Consider the following 13,877-nt stretch of genomic DNA (forward strand, 5'->3'; position numbering starts at 1 on the left):
GAGAGGCGTCTATCTATTGATTGGCAGTATAAAACAGTCAAGGGACATTTGCAGACATCTACAGCAAAATAGGAAAAGGTTTAAAAGCGCCTATTGATTCATCTACATAAAACAGTTTCCTAACTACCATCTGGGTGTCTCCTTCCTAGGGGAAAAAGAGTGGCTAACGGCTACTAACTGATAACACTCTTATAAGATATTGCCAAACACTCTTCCCCACTCACTAAATGGGGCAAAGTAGGATACTATAGGATACCCACAGCTATAGACACTTCATATTTGGAATAAACTGTGGCCCTTGCTCCCCTTCTTGTTATTTCTCTGGCCTTCTTTTTTGCAGTGTTGTAGATTGACAGAGGCCTGCGGGATATCTGCTTATTTGCATTGTTTATTTGCATTTTTCTTTTTCTGTTATTAAGCTATCTAATATGCAAAACTGATACATGTAACATTAAGTATATATATTAAGGGCAAAGTTAATACTGTTTTTTGCTTGTGCTACAGGTGACAAACTAGCCTAAGCTTAAGATATCCTTTAGCCACCCTAATTAACTGCATGTTGGGTTATTCGTGGAGTTATTTATTTTGCTTTTCAACTTAGAGTGCTTAAACAGTGGTCCTAAAAGTACTATATCTTACTAAATTATTTTGGGATGAATGTCTAGACTGTAGTATTACAGACTCTAGGTCAGCCTTCCCCCCCCTACTGTTGTTGATGAATGCATAGTGGATAACTCAGCTTCAATGAGCAGGGGGTGTTAACTGTTCAAAAGTAAATAGTACGGCAAAGTAAGGTGATTTTTAGTAGCTGAAAAAAAAAAAAAAAAAAAAAACCTCTTTGTTGGTTTTTTTCACAGTATCACATGCTTGGATAGCTGTTCACTTAATATATCATTATTACCTATTATCAACACATACATTAGCACTTAATTATCTAAGACAACTTTTTAAAAAAAAAAAAAAAAAAAAAATCACACTAACAGGTCACACACATAACCCCACTGTATAGAGTACTTAACACGATCAATTGATTCCTTCCCTCACACTGCTATAAGCATCCACGTACCACACGCATCATTTCCTTGCACGTTTCTTTACATGGAGAAATTTATCACTAATTACAAATCACAATCACCAAACATGCCGGCTAAGACAAGAGAGAGGAAAAACAGGCTTAGTACAGACAACCTAGGGAATATAACTACAGTAGGTACGAATATAGACGCACATAACATTGATACTCAGGATATAGTAAAACAGATTTCTGCTATTATGCTACCCCAGTTTGAACAAGTCAAAATAGATATAAACAACTTAACCACGGAAATTAAACAATTTACCCTAAGACTAAACGAGGCAGAACAACGAATCTCTGACTTAGAAGATGCCAAGTTAGTTCAGGAGCAAATAGTAAGGGATCAGGGTAACCATATAGCAAACCTACAAGACAAACTTAATGACCTAGAAGATCGCACCCGTAGGAATAATGTCAGGCTGCTTGGGATACCAGAGACAAAAGAGTACCAAGATCTAGACAATCTTATGTCAATGGTTATACCACAGAAGCTAGGAATTTCACCTGAAATCTTACCACTGGTGATAGAGTACATCGTATGGGCTCAATTAAAACACTACCAGATGGGTCAGTAAAGAGCAGGCCAGTTATAGCCAGGTTTCTCAACTTTAAAGATAAGGTAAACCTAATGCAACAATACAGACAGCATACTCCATTCTTACTAGAAGGCAAATCTATTTTAATGTTCCAAGATTACTCAGTTGAAACGTCACAAAAACGCAGAGAAATAACACCGATATGTACAAAACTAATCCAGGCAGGTATAAAAGCTACGGTTATTTATCCTGCCAAAATTAAAATTCTATCAGATGGTGAAAATAAGGTCCTCAACTCCCCAGAGGAAGCTAGAGAATTTGCCAAAATGAAATCTATCCTACTGTAAATTGGTATTTGTTGCTTGAACTGTTTTCTGTAGTCACTTACTAAATCTAGGATGATTATGCTGAAATCGACCCACCCTTCGGGTAAATTGTCTGATGTTGCTCAAATATTTTATCTTTATCCTCTTTTTTTTTTTTTTTTTTTGTTTGTTTTTTTCTTCTTTCTTTTCTCTTTCTTTCTTTTTCTTTTGTCCTCTCCTCCCACCCCTCCCCCCCCATCACCCACCTGCTTATAGCTACTTATAGAGTTGGCTATGAAAGTCCTGTCTAGCTCTTTGTATAAGGGGCCGCTCTAATTACTATATATAAATGTGTAATTCAGTTAACTTTGCCTCGTGGAACGTAGGGGGAATTTCGTCACCCATAAAACGCAAAAAAATATTAGCTCAGCTTAAAAGGCATAAAATAGATGTAGCATTTATTCAGGACACGCATCTGAAAGAGGTTGAATTGCATAAACTAAGGAGCGATTGGGTGGGAGAAGTAGTGGGCACACCATGTGCTAACAGGAAAAAGGGAGTAGCAGTCTTGTTCCATAAAAAATTACAGTACAAAATTTTAAGAAAGGAGTTGGATCTAGAAGAAAGATTCTTGATAATACAAATTGAAATTTCAGGGATAAAGATTACAGTGTGTAATATCTATGGCCCTAATAAAGTAGACAAATCGTTTTGGGCAAACTTGCAGACTAAATTACTATCTAGTTCCACAGAAAATTTAATTATAGCAGGGGACCTTAATCTTGTCAAATATCCCAGCCTGGACAGGCTTAAACCATCACTAAACAGGAATAGCAAGCTGGAAGTTAGATTATTTAAGAACTTTTGTAATCCATTAAATATTAAAGATATTTGGTGGGTCCAAAACCCAGACTCGCGGAAATATACATGCGAATCACACGCACACTGTACGATGTCTAGGATAGACTACTTCCTGGTAAGCGAGAAATTATTAAGGCTAGAAATGAAGGCAGAGATACAAGAAATAGTTTTATCGGATCATGCAATTATCACACTCAATCTTAAATTAAAAAATGCACAAGAAAGTAATATAGGTAGGTTTTTTTTCCCTAGGTATCTAACGTCAAACACACAATTCAAAAGATGGTTAAGAATTAAATGGTCAGATTTTATGCAGACCAACGCAACTCCGGGAATAAAATTGGAAATTGTATGGGAGACTTTCAAGGCTGTGATAAGAGGTGAAATCAAAGCCTACTTGGTAGCACAAAAACGGAAATTTATGGCTAGAGATATTGAACTGGCTTCACGACTACGTAATACATACAACCTATACATTAGCAATCCCATTAGAAAACAATGGGAAAGCTACCAAAAAACTAAAAAAGAAAGAGAAACATTTTTAACGCAGAAAACTGCACAAGATGACCTTAAAAAAAGACTCTTCTTTTATAGGCATGGCGGAAAAGCTGGAAAATTCCTAGCTAACATAACCAAATCTAAAAAAAAGAGAGATATTATTGGCTCTATTAAGACCCCATCTGGGCGAACTACTAATATTAATGAAATCCAAAAATTTATATCTATATATTTTCAGGAGGTCTATGCGGAGACACCAGTTAATACACAAACCAAAAATAATTTTTGGAGCAAAGTACAATTGCCAAGGTTAGAACGAATAAGGTTAGACGAATTAAATTCCCCTATCACGGCCTTGGAAGTCACCAATGCAATTAAAAAATTAACAGTTAATAAAGCCGCGGGTCCAGACCAGATCCCAGCAGAACTATACAAAATTCTTTCTGAAGATATAACACCCTTACTAACTTCATTGTTTAATCAATACTTCATAGAAAACATGACGTGTTCCAAATACTTTGCTGCATCTTTAATAGTGCTGATCTTGAAAAAAAATAAAAATCAAGATGATGTAGGGTCATATAGACCGATATCACTATTAAACAGTGATTATAAATTATTGATGTCCATAATAGCCCACAGATTTAAGCAACTAATCGGATCATTAATACATAAAGATCAAGTAGGTTTTATGCCGGGCAGAAGCTGTACACGTAATTTACGTAAATTGGAGCTAATACTTAACCTTTTTAAAAAAAAAATGGATATGGATGATGGCTTATCAGGACCAGACGCAACATTAATAACAATTGATGCAGAGAAGGCCTTCGACTCCATTATATGGGATCATCTTTTTACAGCACTCAAAAAGTATGGAGTCGAGGGCCCTTTTCTCCAATTTACCTCCTTAATATATAAGTCAGCCACTGCTGCAGTCATAATAAATGACACTCTCTCAAAATACTTCCCAATATACAAAGGGGTTAGACAAGGATGCCCACTGTCTCCCTACTTGTTTAACCTGGCACTAGAACCCCTTGCTATATTATTGAGAAAAGACTTGGAAGGGATAAAGATAGGTAAAAGGCGGGTAACGACACTATTATATGCTGACGACTTATTAGTTCTAACCGCCAATACAAAAAAAACTATACCAATTTTACATAAAATATTACAAGATTTTGGCACATTTTCTGGCTACAAAATTAACTCCTTAAAGTCAGAAATCTTCTGGCTATGTAAAAATAAGAATTCAATGCAATCTCCTCCTTTTAAGGAAGCAAAAGTCTCTTTTACTTACCTCGGTATTAGACTATCGAGTAATTTTAAAGATTGGTATGATCTCAATTACCCACCAATCTTTCTTAAAATAAAACATGATATGGAAAAATGGGCAAAATTTAAACTCACCCTGACCGGTAAAATTAACCTAATTAAAATGTTGCTGTTTCCCAAACTGTTATATTTAATGCAAAACCTAGCTATCTTGATTAAAAAAACGGATCTTAATTTATATAAACAAGCGTGTACCCAATTTTTGTGGGCCAAGAAAAGACGGGCTATATCACTTAAAAAACTCTCTTTTTCTAGAAGAGACGGGGGCTGTGCTCTACCAGATATCGAGACTTATAACCTAGCCTGTATCGCGAAGATTGCATTGGATTGGCTAGCAAAGACTGACCATTATTCGGTGTCACCTCTGGAAGAGATTTTGGTAGCCCCATACTCTCTCTGCGCTTTGTTGCACACTACTAACGATAAATGTCCTCATAAAATTAAACAGTTCCCGGCTATACAAATGGTAATTAAGGCATGGCAAAAGATTCTTCTACAACTAAATTTACCAGTAACTTATTCAAAACATCTTCCTATTCAAGGAAATCCCAATTTTACACCGGGAATAGAATCTAAAATCTTTAAAAACTGGGCAGCGAAAGGACTAATTAAGGTAAACCAACTGATAGAGGACGATTTAGAGATCTGTAAATCTTTTTCGCAAATACAACAGGAATTTGAGTTACCAAGCAAAGAATTTTACGCATACCTGCAAATAAGACACTATCTTCAGGGTACATCACAATTAAACATAACGGTAGAGACATGGGATAAATTGGACCCTGCTATAATTCTTTTCAAGGCAGGGAAGTATAGTATTTCAACCATCTACAAAATAATTAATAGTACGTATGGACAGCGCAACATTGAAAGAATAGCAGATTGTTGGCAAGTTTCAACTGAAAAAATTCAGACTAGCTTTAATCTGGTAGACAGAGCAACAATTGCTTCCTCATGGAGAGAATCACATACAAAAATTATAAATCGCATCTATATTACACCTCAAGTAAAGGCTAGATGGGACAAAACACTGGCACGTTGTCACAAATGTAAAACTATTAATGCCGACTTAGATCACTGCTTTTGGAGTTGTACAAAAATTAAAAAATTTTGGTTTAAAGTAACAAATTGGGCAAGCAAAATAAATCAATGCAAGATACAATTTAATGATAAGAGTGTTTTCTTTTTAATAAACCAAGGGGAGTTAGAACATAAAAATATTCGCCAATTAAACACGCTAATCATTACGGGTAGATTGCTGATCCTGAAACACTGGAAATCGCACCAAGTCCCAAGCCTGAAAGAATTTATACAAAAACTCAAAAACCAATTAATTTTAGAACAATTGGATACATCAATAGACTCAGAGCATAGAATTAAACAATTCTTCTATAAATGGAAAAGTATAATCCATAGCTTCCCTATAGAAATACAAAAACAAATAATTTTTCCATTTAAGGGCTCTATCTATATGGAAACCGCCATAGCAAATGGCGAATTCCCTGATTAACGTCAATAATAGAATTGGGGATGGTGGGAGGTTTAGAGGGGTGTGCAGGCTTGTTTTTTTTTTTTATTATTATTATTATTTTTTTTTTTTTCTGTTTCTTTCTTTCTTTCTCTTGTGTGTTATAGTTTTATATATCAAAGAAAATACCATACAGTATGCAAGCTAATGCAAGTCATTGCAAGTTTTTTTTTTTAAAGTTTATTGGTGATAGTATTTGCCTGTTTCTCGTTCCTTTTTTTCTCATACAAATGTCTATTGAAAATTGCAACTAATGATAATGCAGGATTTGACTGTATAATTTTTTTGGAACCATTGTGTGATATGGCTTTTTCCTTTTGTTTTACTGTCATGCCTCTGTGAACCTGAAAGGTATGGCATTGCATTCTGTTATGGCTAATAAAAAGTTATATAAAAAAAAAAAACCAGATCCTCTTGGAAATCCAATCAGCCCTGGAACAATGGAAAACAAAACAAGAAGCCTTTTGCTGACTCTAAATCAGCATGAAGGTTCCACCCCTAATTCCAGTGTGGATCATGTGGGGGGGCAGGCTTTATCTTTTTCGTCAAGCCTGGATGCGCAATGCCCTTGGGCGGTGGACATAGTATCGCAGGGTTACAGAATGGGATTCAAGTCTTGCCCTCCAAGGGGCAGATTTCTCCTGGCAATGCTATCCTCAAACCAAATAAAGGAGGCCTTCTTAAACTGTGTAAAAGACCTATACTCTCTGGGAGTTATCGTTCCTGTCCCTCTAAAAGAACAGGGTCTAGGATTCTATTCAAATCTATTTGTGGTTCCCAAAAAGGAGGGACATTTTTGGCCCATTCTAGACCTCAAGTGTCAACAAATTCCTCAGGGTTCCGTCCTTCAAGATGGAAACTATTTGTTCCATGCTTTCTTTGGTACAGGAAGGTCAGTTTATGACGACCATAGACCTGAAGGACGCATACCTTCATGTTTCCATTCACAGAGAACACCATCAGTATCTGAGGTTTGCCTTTCTGGACAAGCAGTTCCAATTTATTGAGCTTCCATTTGGTCTTGCCACGGTTCCCAGAATATTCACAAAAATTCTGGGGGTGCTATTGACTGTGATCAGATCCCAGGGAATTGCTGTGGCGCCTTATCTAGACGACATCTTGGTTCAGGCGTCATCTTTTCAACTAGCTCAATCTCATACGTTCCCATGGGTGGAAGATGAATTTGGAAAAGAGTTCTTTTGTTCCATCTACCAAAGTGTGTTTCCTAGGGACTATAATAGATTCCCTGTCCATGAAGATTTTTCTGACGGAGGTCGGAAAAACCTAAATTCTTGCTTCCTGCCTTTCTCTCCAGTGTGCCTTTCGTCCATCTGTGGCTCAATGCATGGAGGTGATTGGTCTGATGGTGGCGTCCATGGACATCATTCCTTTTGCTCGGTTCCATCTATGACCACTGCAACTTTGTATGCTCCGTCAATGGAACGGAGATCATTCGGATTTATCACAGAGAATAAATCTAGACCATCTAACAAGAGACTCTCTCTCATGGTGGGTGTCACAGGAACATCTGTCTCGGCGCCCTTGCTTTCTGAGACCTTCCTGAGAAATTGTGAATACAGACGTCAGCCTGTCAGGCTGGGGAGCTGTTTGAGGTCCTCTAAAGGCTCAGGGCCTGTGGTCTCGGGACGAGTACTCTCTTCCCATAAACATATTAAAGTTGAGAGCTATCTTCAATACCCTATCGGCGTGCCCTCAACTGTCGCTGGTCCGGTTTATAAGATTCCAATCGGACAACATCACCTCAGTGACTTACATCAACCACCAGGGAGGGACTCTGAGTTCCTTAGCCATGAAGGAGGTGACTTGCATCGAAGCCCACGAACGTCTATCTGCCATCCATGTTCCAGGAGTGGACAACTGGGAAGCAGATTTTCTGAGCAGACAGACCTTTCATCCCAGGGAGTAGGCTCTCCATCCGGAAGTTTGCTCTCAGATATCCCTCAAGCGGGGGGTTTCAGAGTTGGATCTGGTGGCGTCCAGCCAAAACGCCAAGGTTCTGAAGTATGGCTCAAGGTCAAGAGATCTTCAGGCCATTCTGATGGATGCTGTAGCGGTTCCTTGGAGCTTTTCTCTGGCGCTTTTCTCTGGCTTATCCGTTTCCTCCGTTTGCTCTACTTCCACGAGTCATTGCTCGTATAAAACAGGAGAGAACATCAGTGATACTAATAACTCCTGCATTGCCTCGCAGGATCTGGTTTGCGGATCTAGTAAGGATGTCATCTCTACCTCCTTGGAGGTTACCTCAGAGGAAAGACCTTCTACTTCAGGGTCCCTTCCTACATCCAAACCTAGATTCTCTGAAGCTAACTGCTTCGAGATTGAACGTCTAATTTTGTCTAAACGTGGTTTTTCTGAAGCGGTCTTTAAAACTATGATTCAGGCTCGAAAACTGGTTACTCGCAAGATTTACCATAAGATATGGCATAAATATCTTTATTGGTGTGAATCTAAGGGGTTCTCATGGAGCCGGGTGAGGATTCCACGGATTTTGTCTTTTCTTCAGGATGGCCTGGATAAAGGTTTATCGGTTAGTACCCTAAAGAGTCAGATTTCTGCATTATCTATCCTTTTGCACAAACGTCTGGCAGACCTACCAGATGTTCAAAACTTTGTAGAGGCCCTGGTTAGAATCAAGCCTGTGGTTAAACCTGTTGCTCCCCCGTGGAGTCTTAAGTTAGTTGTTAAATTTTTGCAGCAGGCTGTTTGAGCCAATGTATGTTGATGATATAAAACTGTTATCCTGGAAAGTTTTGTTTCTTGTTGCCATTTCCCCCGCTTGCAGAGTGTCTGAGCTTTCAGCTCTGCAGTGTGATTTACCTTATTTTTCATGCTAAGGCGGTCCTTCGTTCTAAATTGGGGTTTCTCCCTAAGGTGGTATTGGATCGAAACATTAATCAGGAAATTGCTGTTCCTTCTTTTTTTCCTCCTCAAAAGGAACGTCTTTTGCATAACTTGGATGTTGTGTGGGCTCTAAAATTCTACTTGCAAGCTACTAAAGATTTTCATCAATTGTCTGCCCTGTTAGTTGTTTTCTCTGGAAAACGTAAGGGTCACTTCTACTTCTCTGTCTCTCTGGTCGAGAAGTTTGATTCGTTTGGCTTATGAGACTGCTGGACAGCAGCCTCCTGAGAGAATTACGGCTAATTTCACTAGGACTGTCTCCTCTTCTTGGGCTTTCAAAAATGTAGCTTCTGTGGATCAGATTTGCAAGGCGGCAACATGGTCCTCTCTACATACTTTTTCCAAATTCTACACATTTGATACTTTTGCCTCGGGCCGAGGCTTCTTTTGGGAGAAAGGTTCTTGAAGCAGTGTGGTGCCTTCTGTTTTGGTGCTCCTGCCTTGTTCTCCCTCCCTGTACATTCCGTGTCCTCTAGCTTGGGTATTGGTTCCCACTAGTAATTGGCAGTTTAATTCGGCAGTTTTTTTGAGTTAACCTCAGGCACCTTTTCACCCTTGTGTTTTTCTTCCTTTCCATTTCCTTCGGCTGAATGACTGGGGGTTATGGATAAGCCAGTTATACTTAACAGCTTTGCTGGGGTGCTCTTTCCCTCCTCCTGCTGGCCAGGAGTGAATATCCCACTAGTAATTGGAATGATGTGGACTCTCCATGTCCAGAAAGAAAGAAATTTATCAGCTAAGCATACATTTTGATTTTCTGATCTAGTTAAAGGAAAATGAAATCCATGATTCAGACAGAGCATGACCTTTTTAAATATCTTCCTAATTTATTACTATTATCTAATTTGTTTTATTATTTTTATGTCCTTTGTTGAAAAGTATACCTAATTGGTGGTTGCACATATATGCCTCTTATCATTGGCTTTTAGCTAGCTCCTAGTAGTGCATGACTGCTTTAACAAAGGATGCCAAGAGAATAAAGCAAATTAGATAATAGAAGTACATTGGAAAGTTTTTTCAAAATTGTATGATCTATTTGAAAGGTGAAAGAAAGTTTCATGCCCCTTTAAGCATCCTTAGAACCATCTTGTGATCCATGCTACAGCAGAGCAGTCCCTTCTCATTTACTGTGACTGATCTTTCCCATCTCTCCCCGTAGGCCTTACGCATATTATAACCATGGATCTGCACCAAAAGGAGATACAGGGCTTCTTCAATTTCCCAGTGGACAATCTGAGAGCTTCCCCCTTCCTTCTACAGTACATCCAGGAGGAGGTGAGATAAACGCTGTGTTGTGTTCAACATTAAAACGACAGTCTACACTGTTTTGTTCCTAAAAAGAAAAGAACATGCCAAAAATTAACCATTTTTTTTAAAACAACAAACCTACTTTAAATACATAATATAGTTTTTAAAGGGACAGTCTAAACTAACATTGTTATTGTTTAAAAAGATAGATAATCCCTTTACTACCCATTCCCCAGCTTTGCACAACCAACATTGTTATATTAATATACTTTATAACATTTAAACCTCTAAATGTCTGCCTGTTTCTAAGCCACTACAGAGAGCCTCTTATCACATGCTTTATTAGCTTTTCACAACAGGAGACTGCTAGTTCATGTTGGTCATATAGATAACATTGAGCTCACGCCCATGGGTTGTGCCCAACACAGCACTAATTGGCTAAAATGCAAGTCAATAGATCATAAATAAAGTCATGTGATCAGGGGGCTGTCTGCAGAGGCTTAGATACAAGGTAATCACAGAGGTAAAAGGTATATTAACATAACAGTGTTGGTTATGAAAAACTGAGGAATGGGTAATAAAGGGATTATCTATCTTTTTAAACAATGGACAGTTTTTAATTGACTGTCCCTTTAATAATGTTTTGCTGCCACTGCATGAGAAGCTGATATAGCGGCTAGGACAAAGTTCCCAAAAACCTCTTCTTCGCTCAGTCTAAACAACGTGAATGCCAACGTTTCAGAACTAAAAGGTCTTTGTATACAGTATATGTTTGTTAGTGTATATCTGTCTTTTCAAGGACAGTGGTGCATAGGAATGGCTATGAATGAAAGTAAAAAAAAGAATATATAAAGGGCAGGAAAAAAATCACCCTCTATATAAAGCAATCCTTTTCAGCAATGTGATTACAAAAGTATATTCAAATAAATAAAAAAACATGGTATAAATGAAGGAAAATAGTTCTCCAAACCAAGTAAATATTACAAAATAAATTTTCATATTTAGCATTTAAAGGGATATGAGAAAAAAATATATTTTGTGATTCAGAGCATTCAAAGTTTTTTATTTCTCCAACATTGGTGTGTCCGGTCCACGGCGTCATCCATAACTTGTGGGAATATTCTCTTCCCCAACAGGAAATGGCAAAGAGCACAGCAAAAGCTGTCCATATAGTCCCTCCTAGGCTCCGCCCACCCCAGTCATTCTCTTTGCCGTTGCACAGGCAGCATCTCCACGGAGATGGTGAAGAGTATGTGGTGTTTAGTTGTAGTTTTTTATTCTACTATCAAGAGTTTGTTATTTTAAAATAGTGCTGGTATGTACTATTTACTCTGAAACAGAAAAGGATGAAGAGTTCTGTTTGTGAGAGGAGTATGATTTTAGCAGCAGTAACTAAAATCGTTTGCTGTTTCCACATAGGACTGTTGAGATGAGATAACTTCAGTTGGGGGAAACAGTTAGCAGACTTCTCTGCTTAAGGTATGACTAGACATATTTCTAACAAGACTGTGTAATGCTGGAAGGCTGTCATTTTTCCCCTCATGGGGACCGGTAAGCCATTTTCTTAGTCTCAAACAGAATAAAGGGCTTAATATGGGCTATAAAACTGGTAGACACTTTTATGGGCTAGATCGATGGCTTTATTTGGGCATTTTATACAGCTTGAGGTTGGAATTCACACTTTTTAACTTTGGGGAACGTTATTTTCACGGCAGGAACTGGCTTAGACACCTTCCCAGCCAGGAAGGGCCTTCTTGTAGTAGGCAGAGCCTCATTTCCGCGCCATTATTGCGCAGTTACTTTTGAGAGTAGGACATGCAGCTGCATGTGTATGGGTCTGGAAGTAGTCGAAAAGATCCCTAGAAGGCTTCATCTGGTATCGTATATCCCCCTGGGTTTGGTAAAGTCGCAGCAAAGGCTGTAGCTGGGACTGTAGAGGGGTTAAAACTATAAACGGCTCCGGTTTTGTCATTTTAAGGGTTAAAGGTCTGAAATTTGGGGGGCAATGCTTTGTTAAAATTGAACAATTCCTTCATAGTTTTTCACATATTCAGTAAAAAAGTGTGCCCTGTTTAAAATTTAAAGAGACAGTAACGGTTTTATTTTAAAACGGTTTTTGTACTTTATTGACAAGTTTAAGCCTGTTTAACATGTCTGTGCCTTCAGATAAACTATGCTCTGTATGTATGGAAGCCAATGTGTCTCCCCCTTCAAAATTGTGTGATAATTGTGCCATAGCGTCCAAACAAAGTAAGGACAGTACTGCCACAGATAGTAAAGTTGCCCAAGATGATTCATCAGATGAAGGGAGTAGACATAGTTCTACATCATCTCCTTCTGTGTCTACACCAGTTTTGCCCACGCAGGAGGCCCCTAGTACTTCTAGCGCGCCAATGCTTGTTACTATGCAACAATTGACGGCAGTAATGGATAACTCCATAGCAAATATTTTATCCAAAATGCCTGCAGTTCAGAGAAAGCGCGATTGCTCTGTTTTAAACACTGTAGAGCAGGAGGGCGCTGATGATAATTACTCTGTCATACCCTCACACCAATCTGAAGTGACCATGAGGGAGGTTTTGTCAGATGGGGAAATTTCTGATTCAGGTAGAATTTCTCAACAGGCAGAACCTGATGTTGTGACATTTAAATTTAAATTGGAGCATCTCCGCGCACTGCTTAAGGAGGTGCTATCTACTCTGGATGATTGTGACAACCTGGTCATTCCAGAAAAATTGTGCAAGATGGACAAGTTCCTAGAGGTTCCGGTGCACCCCAACGCTTTTCCTATACCCAAGCGGGTGGCGGACATAGTGAATAAGGAGTGGGAGAAGCCCGGCATACCTTTTGTCCCCCCTCCTATATTTAAGAAATTATTTCCTATGGTCGACCCCAGAAAAAGGACTTATGGCAGACAGTCCCTAAGGTCGAGGGGGCAGTTTCTACACTAGCTAAGCGCACTACTATTCCTATCGAGGATAATTGTGCTTTTAAAGATCCTATGGATAAAAAATTGGAGGGTTTGCTTAAAAAGATTTTTGTACAGCAAGGTTACCTCCTTCAACCTATTTCGTGCATTATTCCTGTCACTACAGCAGCGTGGTTCTGGTTCGAGGAACTAGAAAAGTCGCTCAGTAGAGAGACTCCGTATGAGGAGGTTATGGACAGAATTCACGCACCTAAGTTAGCTAATTCCTTTATTTTAGATGCCGCTTTGCAGTTAGCTAGATTAGCGGCAAAAAATTCAGGGTTTGCAATTGTGGCGCGCAGAGCGCTCTGGCTAAAGTCTTGGTCAGCGGATGTATCTTCCAAGACAAAATTGCTTAATATCCCTTTCAAGGGTAAAACCCTTTTTGGGCCAGAATTGAAAGAGATTATCTCAGACATCACTGGGGGTAAGGGCCACGCCCTCCCACAAGATAGGCTTTTCAAGGCCAAGAATAAGTCTAATTTTCGTTCCTTTCGCAATTTCAGGAACGGACCGGCCTCCAACTCTGCAGCCTCTAGACAAGAGGGTAATGCTTCACAAACCAAACCAGCTTGGAAACCGATGCAAGGCTGGAACAAGG

General features: G+C 38.9%; 1 protein-coding gene across 5 annotated transcripts in view; it reads left to right on the plus strand.

Annotated features, from left to right (window-relative positions):
• The window catches only part of PRPSAP1 (phosphoribosyl pyrophosphate synthetase associated protein 1), a 274,592-nt gene that overhangs the window by 169,199 nt on the left and 91,516 nt on the right, over positions 1-13,877 (plus strand). For all 5 annotated transcript variants that reach the window (XM_053709311.1, XM_053709304.1, XM_053709322.1 and 2 more), the window contains exon 6: positions 10,220-10,335. In XM_053709311.1, coding sequence (XP_053565286.1) covers positions 10,220-10,335 — 116 coding nt within the window. The remainder of the gene's footprint in view (positions 1-10,219; positions 10,336-13,877) is intronic.

Source organism: Bombina bombina, chromosome 1, assembly GCF_027579735.1.
Source record: "Bombina bombina isolate aBomBom1 chromosome 1, aBomBom1.pri, whole genome shotgun sequence".
NCBI classification, from domain to species: Eukaryota; Metazoa; Chordata; class Amphibia; order Anura; family Bombinatoridae; genus Bombina; species Bombina bombina.